The sequence below is a fragment of the Salmo salar genome, chromosome ssa07 (assembly GCF_905237065.1).
Source record: "Salmo salar chromosome ssa07, Ssal_v3.1, whole genome shotgun sequence".
Lineage (NCBI taxonomy): Eukaryota > Metazoa > Chordata > Actinopteri > Salmoniformes > Salmonidae > Salmo > Salmo salar.
The window spans coordinates 1,048,083-1,065,000 of NC_059448.1; the positions used below are offsets into that span (position 1 = coordinate 1,048,083).

Here is a 16,918-nt window from a genome sequence, read left to right on the forward strand (position 1 = left end):
CTCTGTCTCTCTCTGTCTCTCTCTGTCTCTCTCTGTCTCTCTCTGTCTCTCTCTGTCTCTGTCTCTCTCTCTGTCTCTCTCTCTGTCTCTCTCTCTCTCTGTCTCTCTCTCTCTCTGTCTCTCTCTCTCTCTGTCTCTCTCTCTCTCTGTCTCTCTCTCTCTGTCTCTCTCTCTCTCTGTCTCTGTCTCTCTCTGTCTCTGTCTCTCTCTGTCTCTCTCTCTGTCTCTCTCTCTGTGTCTCTCTCTGTCTCTCTCTCTGTCTCTCTCTCTGTCTCTCTCTCTCTCTGTCTCTCTCTCTCTCTGTCTCTCTCTCTCTCTGTCTCTCTCTCTCTCTGTCTCTCTCTCTCTCTGTCTCTCTCTCTCTCTGTCTCTCTGTCTCTCTGTCTCTCTGTCTCTCTCTCTGTCTCTCTCTCTCTCTCTCTGTCTCTCTCTCTCTCTCTGTCTCTCTCTCTCTCTGTCTCTCTCTCTCTCTCTCTCTGTTCTTTCTCTCCTAGTTGTTTTATACAGCTGTTACTGAGTGTCAGCGTGACGCGGGCGAAGGAGAGTGGCGCCAGGCAGCTGCCGAGAGTTTTTCAGAGTTCAAGAGATCTAGTACAGACAGACAGACGGGGTTAAACAGCGCAACGACCTCCATTTCTGTTTGGAATACTTTTACCACCACGGATGAGTGACGATCTCTCTCCTTCTCCTTCTCTATCTCCTTCTCCTTCTCTATCTCCTTCTCTATCTCTAACGTGTGATCCATTTCTCTCTCCTCCTGTCTGCTAACTCTACTGCACCACTGCTGTTTCTCTGTTTGCGTCTGTGTGTTTGTCATTCGTTTGCGTGTTACATATGTGTATCGTGTGTGTGTGACTCCCTGCTGTTCTACTCTTCCTCCCTCTCCTCCTCTTCCTCCCTCTGTATTCTGTCATCATCTGGGGAGAGTGAGTGTGTGTGTGTGTGTGTGTGTGTGTGTTAACAGCGAGCAGTGTGTTAACCAATGGAGTGGTGTGTTAGCAAGCGAGGGGGCGTGGTTTGAGACATGGCGTCTGTGTGACATCACAGCTTTCCCAGAACCCCCTTCACCTGCTCCCGCCGCTAATTGAGGGTGAGAGACGGCTAGACGAGAGGGAGCCGGACAATTTTATTTAAAAAATATAAATATTTCACCTTTTATTTAACCAGGTTTATTTTATTTCTTTATTTTTATTTCACATTTATTTAACCAGGTAGGCTAGTTGAGAACAAGTCCTTTATTTAACCAGGTTAGGCTAGTTGAGAACAAGTCCTTTATTTAACCAGGTAGGCCAGTTGAGAACAAGTCCTTTATTTAACCAGGTAGGCTAGTTGAGAACAAGTCCTTTATTTAACCAGGTAGGCTAGTTGAGAACAAGTCCTTTATTTAACCAGGTAGGCTAGTTGAGAACAAGTCCTTTATTTAACCAGGTAGGCTAGTTGAGAACAAGTCCTTTATTTAACCAGGTAGGCCAGTTTACAACATTTACAACTGTGACCTGGCCAAGATAAAGCAAAGCAGTGCGACACAAACAACAACACAGAGTTACACATGGAGTAAAACAAACATACAGACAATAACACAATAGAAAAAGTCTATATACAGTGTGTGCAAATGTAGTTAGATTAGGGAGGCAAGGCAATAAATAGGCCATAGTGGCGAAGTAATTACAATTTAGCAAATTAAACACTGGAGTGATAGATGTACAGAAGATGAATGTGCAAGTAGAGATACTGGGGCGCAAAGGAGCAAGATAAATAAATAAATACAGTATGGGGATGAGGTAGGTAGATAGATGGGCTGTTTACAGATGGGCTATGTACAGGTGCAGTGATCTGTAAGCTGCTCTGACAGCTGGTGCTTAAAGCTAATGAGGGAGATATGAGTCTCCAGCTTCAGAGATTTTTGCAATTTGTTCCAGTCATTGGCAGCAGAGAACTGGAAGGAAAGGCGGCCAAAGGAGGAATTGGCTTTGGGGGTGACCAGAGAAATATAGCTGCTGGAGCGCGTGCTACGAGTGGGTGTTGCTATGGTGACCAGTGAGCGGAGATGAGGTGGGGCTTTACCTAGCAGGGTCTTATAGATGACCTGGAGCCAGTGGGTTTGGCAACGATTATGAAGCGAAGGCCAGCCAACGAGAGCATACAGGTCGCAGTGGTGGGTAGTATATGGGGCTTTGGTGACAAAACGGATGGCACTGTGATAGACTGCATCCAGTTTGCTGAGTAGAGTATTGGAGGCTATTTTGTAAATTACATCGCCGAAGTCAAGTATCGGTAGGATAGTATGTTTTATGAGGGTATGTTTGGCAGCATGAGTGAAGGAGGCTTTGATGCGAAATAGGAAGCCGATTCTAGATTTAATTTTGGATTGGAGATGCTTAATGTGAGTCTGGAAGGAGAGTTTACAGTCTAACCAGACACCTAGGTATTTGTAGTTGTCCACATATTCAAGTCAGAACCGTCCAGAGTAGTGATGCTGGACGGGCGGGCAGATGCGGGCAGCGATCGGTTGAAGAGCATGCGTTTAGTTTTACTTGTATTTAGGAGCAGTTGGAGGCCACGGAAGGAGAGTTGTATGGCATTGAAGCTCGTCTGGAGGTTAGTTAACACAGTGTCCAAAGAGGGGCCGGATGTATACAGAATGGTGTCATCTGCGTACTATACTACCATATAATACTCATCAGTTATATTAGGGACCCTGTATCTACTGTACTATACTACCATATAATACTCATCAGTTATATTAGGGACCCTGTATCTACTGTACTATACTACCGTATTATACTACCATACTATACTACCATACTATACTACTATATTATACTACCATATTATACTACCGTATTATACTACCATACTATACTACCATATTATACTACCATATTATACTACCATACTATACTACCGTACTATACTACCGTACTATACTACCATATTATACTCATCAGTTATATTAGGGACCCTGTATCTACTGTACTATACTACCATACTATACTACCATATTATACTACCATACTATACTACCGTACTATACTACCATATTATACTCATCAGTTATATTAGGGACCCTGTATCTACTGTACTATACTACCATACTATACTACCATATTATACTACCATACTATACTACCATACTATACTACCATATTATACTCATCAGTTATATTAGGGAACTCTGTATCTACTGCACTATACTACCATACTATACTACCGTATTATACTACCGTACTATACTACCGTACTATACTACCGTACTATACTACCATACTATACTACCATACTATACTACCGTATTATACTACCGTATTATACTACCGTACTATACTACCGTATTATACTACCATACTATACTACCATATTATACTACCATACTATACTACCATGCTATACTCATCGGTTATATTAGGGACCCTGTATCTACTGTACTATACTACCATATTATACTACCATATTATACTACCATACTATACTACCATACTATACTACCGTACTATACTACCGTCCTATACTACCGTACTATACTACCATACTATACTACCGTACTATACTACCATATTATACTCATCAGTTATATTAGGGACCCTGTATCTACTGTACTATACTACCATACTATACTACCATACTATACTACCATACTATACTACCATACTATACTACCATGATATACTCATCGGTTATATTAGGGACCCTGTATCTACTGTACTATACTATTATACTACCATATTATACTACCATATTATACTACCATACTATACTACCGTACTATACTACCGTACTATACTACCATATTATACTACCATACTATACTACCATATTATACTCATCAGTTTTATTAGGGACCCTGTATCTACTGTACTATACTACCATACTATACTACCGTACTATACTACCGTACTATACTACCATACTATACTACCATACTATACTACCATATTATACTACCATACTATGCTACCGTACTATACTACCGTACTATACTACCGTACTATACTACCATACTATGCTACCATGATATACTCATCGGTTATATTAGGGACCCTGTATCTACTGTACTATACTATTATACTACCATATTATACTACCATACTATACTACCGTACTATACTACCATACTATACTACCATATTATACTACCATACTATACTACCGTACTATACTACCATATTATACTCATCAGTTTTATTAGGGACCCTGTATCTACTGTACTATACTACCATACTATACTACCGTACTATACTACCATACTATACTACCATACTATACTACCATACTATACTACCATATTATACTACCATACTATGCTACCGTACTATACTACCGTACTATACTACCGTACTATACTACCATACTATACTACCATACTATACTACCATATTATACTACCATATTATACTCATCTGGTAGTCCCATCCAGAGAGCTGGTAGTCCCATCCACCACACTACCAGGTGGGTGGTATAGAGGAGACGGACCCACTGGTTGTCCTCTAGGTTACAGAGAGCTGGTTGTCCCATCCACCACACTACCAGGTGGTATAGAGCAGATGGACCCACTGGTTGTCCTATAGGTTACAGAGAGCTGGTAGTCCCATCCACCACACTACCAGGTGGGTGGTATAGAGGAGATGGACCCACTGGTTGTCCTCTAGGTTACAGAGAGCTGGTAGTCCCATCCACCACACTACCAGGTGGTATAGAGGAGATGGACCCACTGGTTGTCCTCTAGGTTACAGAGAGCTGGTAGTCCCATCCACCACACTACCAGGTGGGTGGTATAGAGGAGACGGACCCACTGGTTGTCCTCTAGGTTACAGAGAGCTGGTAGTCCCATCCACCACACTACCAGGTGGTATAGAGGAGATGGACCCACTGGTTGTCCTCTAGGTTACAGAGAGCTGGTAGTCCCATCCACCACACTACCAGGTGGGTGGTATAGAGGAGATGGACCCACTGGTTGTCCTCTAGGTTACAGAGAGCTGGTAGTCCCATCCACCACACTACCAGGTGGGTGGTATAGAGGAGATGGACCCACTGGTTGTCCTCTAGGCTACAGAGAGCTGGTAGTCCCATCCACCACACTACCAGGTGGGTGGTATAGAGGAGATGGACCCACTGGTTGTCCTCTAGGTTACAGAGAGCTGGTAGTCCCATCCACCACACTACCAGGTGGTATAGAGGAGATGGACCCACTGGTTGTCCTCTAGGGTACAGAGAGCTGGTAGTCCCATCCACCACACTACCAGGTGGTATAGAGGAGATGGACCCACTGGTTGCCCTCTAGGTTACAGAGAGCTGGTAGTCCCATCCACCACACTACCAGGTGGGTGGTATAGAGGAGATGGACCCACTGGTTGTCCTCTAGGTTACAGAGAGCTGGTAGTCCCATCCACCACACTACCAGGTGGGTGGTATAGAGGAGATGGACCCACTGGTTGTCCTCTAGGTTACAGAGAGCTGGTAGTCCCATCCACCACACTACCAGGTGGGTGGTATAGAGGAGACGGACCCACTGGTTGCCCTCTAGGTTACAGAGAGCTGGTAGTCCCATCCACCACACTACCAGGTGGTATAGAGGAGATGGACCCACTGGTTGTCCTCTAGGTTACAGAGAGCTGGTAGTCCCATCCACCACACTACCAGGTGGTATAGAGGAGATGGACCCACTGGTTGTCCTCTAGGTTACAGAGAGCTGGTAGTCCCATCCACCACACTACCAGGTGGGTGGTATAGAGGAGATGGACCCACTGGTTGTCCTCTAGGTTACAGAGAGCTGGTAGTCCCATCCACCACACTACCAGGTGGTATAGAGCAGACGGACCCACTGGTTGTCCTCTAGGTTACAGAGAGCTGGTAGTCCCATCCACCACACTACCAGGTGGTATAGAGGAGATGGACCCACTGGTTGCCCTCTAGGTTACAGAGAGCTGGTAGTCCCATCCACCACACTACCAGGTGGTATAGAGGAGATGGACCCACTGGTTGTCCTCTAGGTTACAGAGAGCTGGTAGTCCCATCCACCACACTACCAGGTGGGTGGTATAGAGGAGATGGACCCACTGGTTGTCCTCTAGGTTACAGAGAGCATATAGATATATTGGTATAGAGCAGACCCTAACTCACTCTATTACATTAATCAAAACAGGAACATTTTACATCTGGATAGGAATTAATAAGGAAATGATCTCCACAGAGCAACATGTCTTGTGTGCACAATTATTAGGCAACAAAAAATTAAAAATATAATTTATCCCATATCGCTTGTTTATTCTCAATGTTTAGAGTAAGTGACCGATATTGCCACCCTTATTTTGAAGAACTGCCATGAGCCTTATTGATCTGTTCACGATCAATTTTCGCTGAAGCAGCAACCACAGCCTCCCAAATGCTGTTCAAAAAAGGTGTATTTGTCTTCCATCACTGTAAATCTCACGTTTGAGAAGGGGCCCACGAGTTCTCAATAGGATTTAAGTCAGGTGAGGAAAGGGGGCCTGGTCGTTATTCAGGCATCTTTTGAGGCCCTTGCTGGCTAGCCAAGCAGTGGGAGCACTTGGATGCATGTGATGGAGCATCGTCCTGCGTAAAGATCATGGACTTCTTGAATGCTGGGCGACTTCTTCCTGTACCACTGCAGTAGGGAGTTGAGTTTCAGTCCATCTTCAACCCGAAAAGGTCCGACTACCTCATCCTTAATGATAGCAGCGCATACCAGCACCCCTCCTCCACCTTGCTGGCGCCTGACTTGAAGTGGTGCCCTGTGTCCAATTCCGTTTTACCTGAGGTAACGAGGCTGCCTAATAATTATGCACACATTTGATATGAGGCGTTATTCACTTTCGCCACACCCTCCCTCATTACTCAAACACCTGAAAATGATTAAATCCAATGAGAATTCACATTTATATGTTTTGGAGTTGGCTACCTATATCCCCCCACTAGAATCCCCCATACTATAATGAAGACAGCTTCTCCATCCTACCTATATCCCCCCACTAGAATCCCCATACTATAATGAAGACAGCTTCTTCATCCTACCTATATCCCCCCACTAGAATCCCCATACTATAATGAAGACAGCTTCTTCATCCTACCTATATCCCCCCACTAGAATCCCCATACTATAATGAAGACAGCTTCTCCATCCTACCTATATCCCCCCACTAGAATCCCCATACTATAATGAAGACAGCTTCTCCATCCTACCTATATCCCCCCACTAGAATCCCCATACTATAATGAAGACAGCTTCTCCATCCTACCTATATCCCCCACTAGAATCCCCATACTATAATGAAGACAGCTTCTCCATCCTACCTATATCCCCCTACTAGAATCCCCATCCTTTAATGAAGACAGCTTCTCCATCCTACCTATATCCCCCCACTAGAATCCCCATACTATAATGAAGACAGCTTCTCCATCCTACCTATATCCCCCCACTAGAATCCCCATACTATAATGAAGACAGCTTCTCCATCCTACCTATATCCCCCCACTATAATCCCCATACTTTAATGAAGACAGCTTCTCCATCCTAGAGGGGAAAATCAATCATTTCCGGGCCCAGGGACATGTACTAGTCTGAGGCGACCTAAATACCAGAACCGGACAAGAACCTGACACCCTCAGCACACAGGGGGGACAAACACCTACCTGGAGGTGACAGCATTCCCTCCCCCATATGCCCCACTAGACACAACTACGACAACATGACCAACAAAAACGGGTCTGTACATAGTCAATGGTAGACTACGGCTCATCTCTTGGCAGTAGTACTGTAGAATACTTTATCACTGACCTCAACCCAGAGTCTCTCAGAGCGTTCACAGTCAGCCCACTGACACCCCTATCAGATCACAGCAAAATCACAGTCTACTTGAACAGAGCTATGATCAATCATGAGGCATCAAATGAACTGAATAATATTAAGAAATGCTATAGATGGAAGGAAAGTAGTGTGGAAAAATACCAAAAAACTATTAGGCAACGACAAATTCAATCCCTTTTAGAACAACTTCCTGGACAAAACATTTCACTGTAATAGAGATGGTGTAAACTTGGCAGGAGAAAACCTAAACAACCTATATTTATGTTTATTTATTTTCCCTTTTGTACTTGAACTATTAGCACATCGCTACAACACTGTATATAGACATAATATGTATTTTGAATTGTCTTTATTCCTTTGGAACTTGTGTTAGTGTAATGTTTACGGTTCATTTTTTTAAATTGTTTATTTCAGTTGCTTTGGCAATTTTAACATACAGCGCATTCGAAAAGTATTCAGACCCCTTGACTTTTTTCACATTTTGTTACATTACAGCCTTATTCTAAAATGGATTAAATCACATTTTTTTCCCACATCAATCTACACACAATACCCCATAATGAAAAAGTGAAAAGAGGTTTTTAGAAATATTTGCTAATTTATTTAAATTAAAATAAATACCTTATTTACATAAGTATTCAGACGCTTTTCTTTGAGAGTTGAAATTGAGCTCAGGTGCATCCTGTTTCCATTGATCATCCTTGAGATGTTTCTACAACTTGATTGGAGTCCACATGTGGTAAATTCAATTGATTGGACATGATTTGGATGGACACACACCTGTCTATATAAGGTCCCACAATTGACAATGTATGTCAGAGCAAATACCAAGTCACGAGGTCGAAGGAATTGTTTGTCCGTAGAGCGCCAAGACAGGATTGTGTCGAGGCACAGATCTGGGGAAGGGTACCAAAACATTTCTGTAGCATTGAAGGTCCCCAAGAACACAGTGGCCTCCATCATTCTTAAATGGAAGAAGTTTGGAACCACCAAGACTCTTCCTAGAGCTGGCCGCCCGGCCAAACTGACCAATCGGGGGAGAAGGGCCTTGGTCAGGGAGGTGACCAAGAACCCGATGGTCACTCTGACAGAGCTCCAGAGTTCCTCTGTGGAGATGGGAGAACCTTCCAGAAGGACAACCATCTCTGCAGCACTCCACCAATCAGGCCTTTATGGTAGAGTGGCCAGACGGAAGCCACTCCTCAGTAAAAGGCACATGACAGCTCACTTGGAGTTTGCCAAAAGGCACCTAAAGGAGGCTCAGACCATGAGAAACAAGATTCTCTGGTCTGATGAAACCAGGATTGATCTCTTTGGCCTGAATGCCAAGCGTCACGTTTAGAGGAAACCTGGCACCATCCCTACGGTGAAGCGTGGTGGTGGCAGCATCAGGCTGTGGGGATGGTTTTCATCAGCAGGGAGACTAGTCAGGATCGAGGGAAAGATGAACGGAGCAAAGTACAGAGAGATCCTTGATGAAAACCTGCTCCAGAGTGCTCAGGACCTCAGACTGGGGCGAAGGTTCACCTTCCAACAGGACAACGACCCTAAGCATACAGCCAAGACAACGCAGGAGTGGCTTCAGGACAAGTCTCTGAATGTCCTTGAGTGGCCCGGCCAGAGCTCGGACTTGAACCTGATCTAACATCTCTGGAGAGAACTGAAAATAGCTGTGCAGCGACGCTCCCCATCCAACCTGACAGAGCTTGAGAGGATCTGCAGAGAAGAATGGGAGAAACTCCCCAAATACAGGTGTGTCAAGCTTGTAGCGTCATACCCAAGAAGACTCAAGGCTGTAATCGCTGCCAAAGGTGCTTCAACAAAGTACTGAGTAAAGGGTCTGAATACTTTATGTAAATGTGATATTTCATTTTTATTTTATTTTTTGAATTCACAAATATTCTTAATCTGTTTTTGCTTTGTCATAATGAGGTATTGTGTGTAGGTTGATAAGGGAAAATAACACTTTAATCAATTTTAGAGTAAGGCTGTAAAGTAACAAAATGTGGAAAAAGTCTTGGGGTCTGAATACTTTCTGAATGCACTATATGTTTCCCATGCCAATAAAGCCCTTAAATTGATTTGAAATTGATTTGAGAGGGAGGGACAGAGGGAGGGACAGAGGGAGGGAGAGAGAGAGAGAGAAGGCCAGGCAGAGACAGCAAGGGCGGTTCGTTGCTCCAGCCTTTCCGTTCACCTTCACACTCCTGGGCCAGACTATACTCAATCATAGGACCTACTGAAGAGATGAGTCTTCAATGAAGACTTAAAGGTTGAGACTGAGTCTGCGTCTCTCACATTGGTAGGCAGACCATTCCATAAAAATGGAGCTCTATAGGAGAAAGCCCTGCCTCCAGCTGTTTGCTTAGAAATTCTAGGGACAATTAGGAGGCCTGCGTCTTGTGACCCTAGCTTACGTGTAGGTATGTACGGCAGGACCAAATCGGAAAGATGGGTAGGAGCAAGCCCATGTAATGCTTTGTAGGTTAGCAGTAAAACCTTGAAATCAGCCCTTGCCTTAACAGGAAGCCAGTGTAGGGAGGCTAGCACTGGAGTAATATGATCAAATTCTTTGGTTCTAGTCAGGATTCTAGCAGACGTATTTAGCGCTAACTGAAGTTTGTTTAGTGCTTTATCCGGGTAGCCGGAAAGTAGAGCATTGCAGTAGTCTAACCTAGAAGTAACAAAGGCATGGATTAATTTTTCTGCATCGTTTTTGGACAGACAATTTCAGATTTTTGCAATGTTACGTAGATGGAAAAAAGCTGTCCTTGAAACAGTCTTGATATGTTCTTCAAACGAGTCCAGAGGGTCCAGAGTAACACCGAGGTTAATTGTCAGATTCAACAGAAGATCTCTTTGTTTCTTGGGACCTAGAACAAGCATCTCTGTTTTGTCTGAGTTTAAAAGTAGAAAGTTTGCAGCCATCCACTTCTTTATGTCTGAAACACAGGCTTCTAGCGAGGGCAATTTTGGGGCTTCACCATGTTTCATTGACATGTACAGCTGTGTGTCATCCACATAGCAGTGAAAATTAACATTATGTTTTCAAACGACATCCCCAAGAGGTAAAATATATAGTGAAAACAATAGTGGTCCTAAAACGGAACCTTGAGGAACACCGAAATTTACAGTTGATTTGTCAGAGGACAAACCATTCACAGAGACAAACTGATATCTTTCCGACAGATAAGATCTAAACCAGGCCAGAACTTGTCCGTGTAGACCAATTTGGGTTTCCGAATCTCTCCAAAAGAATGTGGTGATCGATGGTATCAAAAGCGGCACTAAGATCTAGGAGCACGAGGACAGATGCAGAGCCTCGGTCTGACGCCATTAAAAGGTCATTTACCACCTTCACAAGTGCAGTCTCAGTGCTATGATGGGGTCTAAAACCAGACTGAAGCGTTTCCTATACATTGTTTGTCTTCAGGAAGGCTGAGAGGAATGGGAGATTCGATATAGGCCGATTTATTTTTTTAAAATATTTTCTGGGTCAAGGTTTGGCTTTTTCAAGAGAAGCTTTATTATTATTATTACTGCCACTGATGTCTGCCTCTCTCTTTTCTGCTCTCTCCTTATCTCTGTCTCTCTCTCTCTCTCTCTCTCTCTCTCTCTCTCTCTCTCTCTCAATTCAATTCAAGGGTCTTTATTGGCATGGAAAACACATGTTAAAATTGCCAAAGCAAGTGAAGTAGATAATTATTTTTCTCTCTCTCTTCATCTCTCTCTCTCTCCAGATAACCAGTTCCGTATGTCCATCCTGGATCGACTGGAGCAGATGGAGAGGAGGATGGCTGAGATGTCTGCTACCAACCCACACACACAGCCGCTGCCACAATGCCAGCGGATCAGCACACTCTCCCCACACACACCTCCGCCCGAGGACAGAAGCCAGGTATGAATACACATATAGACTTGTTGTTTCACCGTCCGTTAATAGATCTCTCTGTCGCTCGCTGTCTCTCTCTCTCTGTCTCTCTCTCTTTCTCCTTCTCTCTGTCTCCCTCTCTCTCTTTCTCTCTCTCTGTCTCTGTCTCTCTTTGTCTCTGTCTCTGTCTCTCTCTGTCTCTCCCTCTCTCTCTTTCTCTCTGTCTCTCTTTGTCTCTCTCTGTCTCTCTTTGTCTCTCTGTCTCTCTTTGTCTCTCTCTCTCTCTCTCTCAATGCAATTCAAGGGCTTTATTGGCATGGGAAACACATTGCCATTGCCAAAGCAAGGGAAATAATCAATAAAAATTAACAGTAAACATTACACTCTCAAAAGTTACAGAAGAATAAAGACATTACAAATGTCATATTGTGTCTATATACAGTGTTGTAATGATGCACAAATAGTTCAAGTACAAAAGGGAAAAAAAATAAACATAAATATGGGTTGTATTTATAATGGTGTTTGTTCTTCACTGGTTGACCTTTTCCTGTGGCAACAGGTCACACATCTTGCTGCTGTGATGCAACACTGTGGTATTTCACCCAATAGATATGGGAGTTCATCACTATTGGGTTTGTTTTCTAATTCTTTGAGGATCTGTGTAATCTGAGGGAAATATGTGTCTCTAATATGGTTATACATTTGGGCAGGAAGTTAGGAAGTGCAGCTCAGTTTCCACCTCATTTTGTGGGCAGTGTTGCACATAACTAAAAGATTATTTAGGCTTTCTCATGATTTGGTTGGTGTCTAATTGTGTTGCTGTCCTGGGGCTCTGTGGGGTCTGTTTGTGTTGCTGTCCTGGGGCTCTGTGGGGTCTGTTTGTGTTGCTGTCCTGGGGCTCTGTGGGCTCTGTTTGTGTTGCTGTCCTGGGGCTCTGTGGGGTCTGTTTGTGTTGCTGTCCTGGGGCTCTGTGGGGTCTGTTTGTGTTGCTGTCCTGGGGCTCTGTGGGGTCTGTTTGTGTTGCTGTCCTGGGGCTCTGTGGGGTCTGTTTGTGTTGCTGTCCTGGGGCTCTGTGGGGTCTGTTTGTGTTGCTGTCCTGGGGCTCTGTGGGGTCTGTTTGTGTTGCTGTCCTGGGGCTCTGTGGGGTCTAATTGTGTTGCTGTCCTGGGGCTCTGTGGGGTCTAATTGTGTTGCTGTCCTGGGGCTCTGTGGGGTCTGTTTGTGTTGCTGTCCTGGGGCTCTGTGGGGTCTGTTTGTGTTGCTGTCCTGGGGCTCTGTGGGGTCTGATTGTGTTGCTGTCTTGGGGCTCTGTGGGGTCTGTTTGTGTTGCTGTCCTGGGGCTCTGTGGGGTCTGTTTGTGTTGCTGTCCTGGGGCTCTGTGGGGTCTGTTTGTGTTGCTGTCCTGGGGCTCTGTGGGGTCTGTTTGTGTTGCTGTCCTGGGGCTCTGTGGGGTCTGTTTGTGTTGCTGTCCTGGGGCTCTGTGAGGTCTGTTTGTGTTTGTGAATATAGTATTTTAGCCAGATCCTAATTGGTATGTTGAATTATATGTTCCTTTTGATGGCGTAGAAGGCCCTTCTTGCCTTGTCGCTCAGATCGTTCACAGCTTTGTGGAAGTTACCTGTGGCGCTGATGTTTAGGCCGAGGTATGTATAGTTTGTTGCGTTCTCTAGGGCAACGGTGTCTAGATGGAATTTGTATTTGTGGTCCTGGCGACTGGACCTGTTTTGGAACACCATTATTTTGATCTTACTGAGATTTACTGACAGGGCCCAGGTCCGGCAGGGCCCAGGTCTGTCAGGGCCCAGGTCTGTCAGAATCTGTGCAGAAGATCTAGGTGCTGCTGTAGGCCCTCCTTGGTTGGGGACAGATCTAGGTGCTGCTGTAGGCCCTCCTTGGTTGGAGACAGAAGCACCAGATCATCAGCAAACAGTAGACATTTGACTTCAGATTCTAGCAGGGTGAGGACCGGGTGCTGCAAACTGTTCTAGTGCCCTCGCCAATTCATTGATATAAATGTTGAAGAGGGTGGGTCTCAATCTGCATCCCTGTCTCACCCCACGGCCCTTTGGAAAGCAATGTGTTTTTTGCCAATTTTAACCGCGCACTTGTTGTTTATATACATGGATTTAATAATGTCGTATGTTTTTCCCCAACACCACTTTCCATGAATTTGTATAACAGACCCTCGTGCCAAACTGATCAATCATCAAAGCATGAGAAGACTTTGGTTTGCTTCAACTTTATTCAATATCTGCATCTCTTCCAAACCCCATATATATACACACACACACACACACATATACACATAAAAATATACACACAGATATACAGTTGAAGTCGGAAGTATACATACAGATTTTTGTTTATTTTGTGCTATTTTCTACACTTTTTTTTGGTTACTACGTGATTCCATATTGTGTTATTTCATAGATTTGATGTCTTCACTATTATTCCACAATGTAGAAAATAGTATAAAATAAAGAAAAACCCTGGAATGAGTAGTAGGTGTGTCCAAACTTTTAACTGGTACTGTATCTACACACCTTTTTATAAAATATATTTTCTTTCGTTACTTTCTAACCCCTCCCCTAATTGTAGTAAACTAGTCAACAACGACTCTCACGCTTCTTACTTCCTGGTTATACAGACTATACACATTTAACAGGCACAGTCTATTTTACAATAGTTATACTCTTGTCCTTCCTCTACCCTCTTCCACAAAAGGTTCTGAACCTATATATGTTAGTTATCTTGTTGTTATTAGCCCCACCCTTCAGCTCCGTTCAACCCCTCACATCTATCTCTTAACACCATCCATATTGGATTTCTATTTGCCAGATAATTTTTCAAACTGTGATGTGATGCTTCACAAAAGTTTGATTGACTATGATTTATCAGATCACCCAGTCTGCAGGGTTATCAGATCACCCAGTCTGCAGGCTTATCAGATCACCCAGTAGTGCTGTCTGCAGGGTTACCAGATCACCCAGTAGTGCTGTCTGCAGGGTTATCAGATCACCCAGTAGTGCTGTCTGCAGGGTTATCAGATCACCCAGTAGTGCTGTCTGCAGGGTTACCAGATCACCCAGTAGTGCTGTCTGCAGGGTTACCAGATCACCCAGTAGTGCTGTCTGCAGGGTTATCAGATCACCCAGTAGTGCTATCTGCAGGGTTACCAGATCACCCAGTAGTGCTGTCTGCAGGGTTATCAGATCACCCAGTAGTGCTATCTGCAGGGTTATCAGATCACCCAGTAGTGCTATCTGCAGGGTTATCAGATCACCCAGTAGTGCTGTCTGCAGGGTTATCAGATCACCCAGTAGTGCTGTCTGCAGGGTTATCAGATCACCCAGTAGTGCTGTCTGCAGGGTTACCAGATCACCCAGTAGTGCTGTCTGCAGGGTTATCAGATCACCCAGTAGTGCTATCTGCAGGGTTATCAGATCACCCAGTAGTGCTGTCTGCAGGGTTACCAGATCACCCAGTAGTGCTATCTGCAGGGTTATCAGATCACCCAGTAGTGCTGTCTGCAGGGTTATCAGATCACCCAGTAGTGCTGTCTGCAGGGTTATCAGATCACCCAGTAGTGCTGTCTGCAGGGTTACCAGATCACCCAGTAGTGCTGTCTGCAGGGTTATCAGATCACCCAGTAGTGCTATCTGCAGGGTTATCAGATCACCCAGTAGTGCTGTCTGCAGGGTTACCAGATCACCCAGTAGTGCTGTCTGCAGGGTTACCAGATCACCCAGTAGTGCTGTCTGCAGGGTTATCAGATCACCCAGTAGTGCTATCTGCAGGGTTATCAGATCACCCAGTAGTGCTATCTGCAGGGTTACCAGATCACCCAGTAGTGCTGTCTGCAGGGTTAGCTCCAGGTTAATGTTGCACTTCAGCCATTCCTGGACCTGCGACCAAAAACAAGCTGTGTAAGGACATCGGGGATAAAATTGTAGACCTGCACAAGGCTGGGATGGGCTACAGGACAATAAGCAAGCAGCTTGGTGAGAAGGCAACAACTGTTGGCGCAATTATTAGAAAATGGAAGAAGTTCAAGATGACGGTCAATCACCCTCGGTCTGGGGCTCCATGCAAGACCTCACCTCGTGGGGCATCAATGATCATGAGGAAGGTGAGGGATCAGCCCAGAACTACACGGCAGGACCTGGTCAATGACCTGAAGAGAGCTGGGACCACAGTCTCAAAGTAAACCATTAGTAACACACTACGCCGTCAAGGATTAAAATCCTGCAGCGCACGCAAGGTCCCCCTGCTCAAGCCAGCGCATGTCCAGGCCCGTCTGAAGTTTGCCAATGACCATCTGGATGATCCAGAGGAGGAATGGGAGAAGGTCATGTGGTGTGATGAGACAAAAATAGAGCTTTTTGGTCTAAACTCCACTCGCCGTGTCTGGAAGAAGAAGAAGGATGAGTACAACCCCAAGAACACCATCCCAACCGTGAAGCATGGAGGTGGAAACATCATTCTTTGGGGATGCTTTTCTGCAAAGAGGACAGGACGACTGCACCGTATTGAGGGGAGGATGGATGGGGCCATGTATCGCGAGATCTTGGCCAACAACCTCCTTCCCTCAGTAAGAGCATTGAAGCTGGGTCTTCCAGCATGACAACGACCCGAAACACACAGCCAGGGCAACTAAGGAGTGGCTCCGTAAGAAGCATCTCAAGGCCCTGGAGTGGCCTAGCCAGTCATCCAGACCTGAACCCAATAGAAAATCTTTGGAGGGAGCTGAAAGTCCGTATTGCCCAGCGACAGCCTCGAAACCTGAATGATCTGGAGAAGGTCTGTATGGAGGAGTGGGCCAAAATCCCTGCCAAAATAGGTAAACTGGGATATGACTAAAGAGTTAATCAGGGTAAACTGGGACTAAAGAGTTAATCAGGGTAAACTGGGACTAAAGAGTTAATCAGGGTAAACTGGGATATGACTAAAGAGTTAATCAGGGTAAACTGGGATATGACTAAAGAGTTAATCAGGGTGAACTGGGATATGACTAAAGAGTTAATCAGGGTGAACTGGGATATGACTAAAGAGTTAATCAGGGTAAACTGGGATATGACTAAAGAGTTAATCAGGGTAAACTGGGATATGACTAAAGAGTTAATCAGGGTAAACTGGGATATGACTAAAGAGTTAATCAGGGTAAACTGGGATATGACTAAAGAGTTAATCAGGGTAAACTGGGATATGACTAAAGAGTTAATCAG

The 16,918-nt window shown here is 44.6% G+C and overlaps 1 protein-coding gene across 1 annotated transcript in view; it reads left to right on the top strand.

Annotated features, from left to right (window-relative positions):
- The window catches only part of camta2 (calmodulin binding transcription activator 2), a 108,647-nt gene that overhangs the window by 53,749 nt on the left and 37,980 nt on the right, over positions 1-16,918 (top strand). The window contains exon 13 of the mRNA XM_045722568.1: positions 11,563-11,720. Coding sequence (XP_045578524.1) covers positions 11,563-11,720 — 158 coding nt within the window. The remainder of the gene's footprint in view (positions 1-11,562; positions 11,721-16,918) is intronic.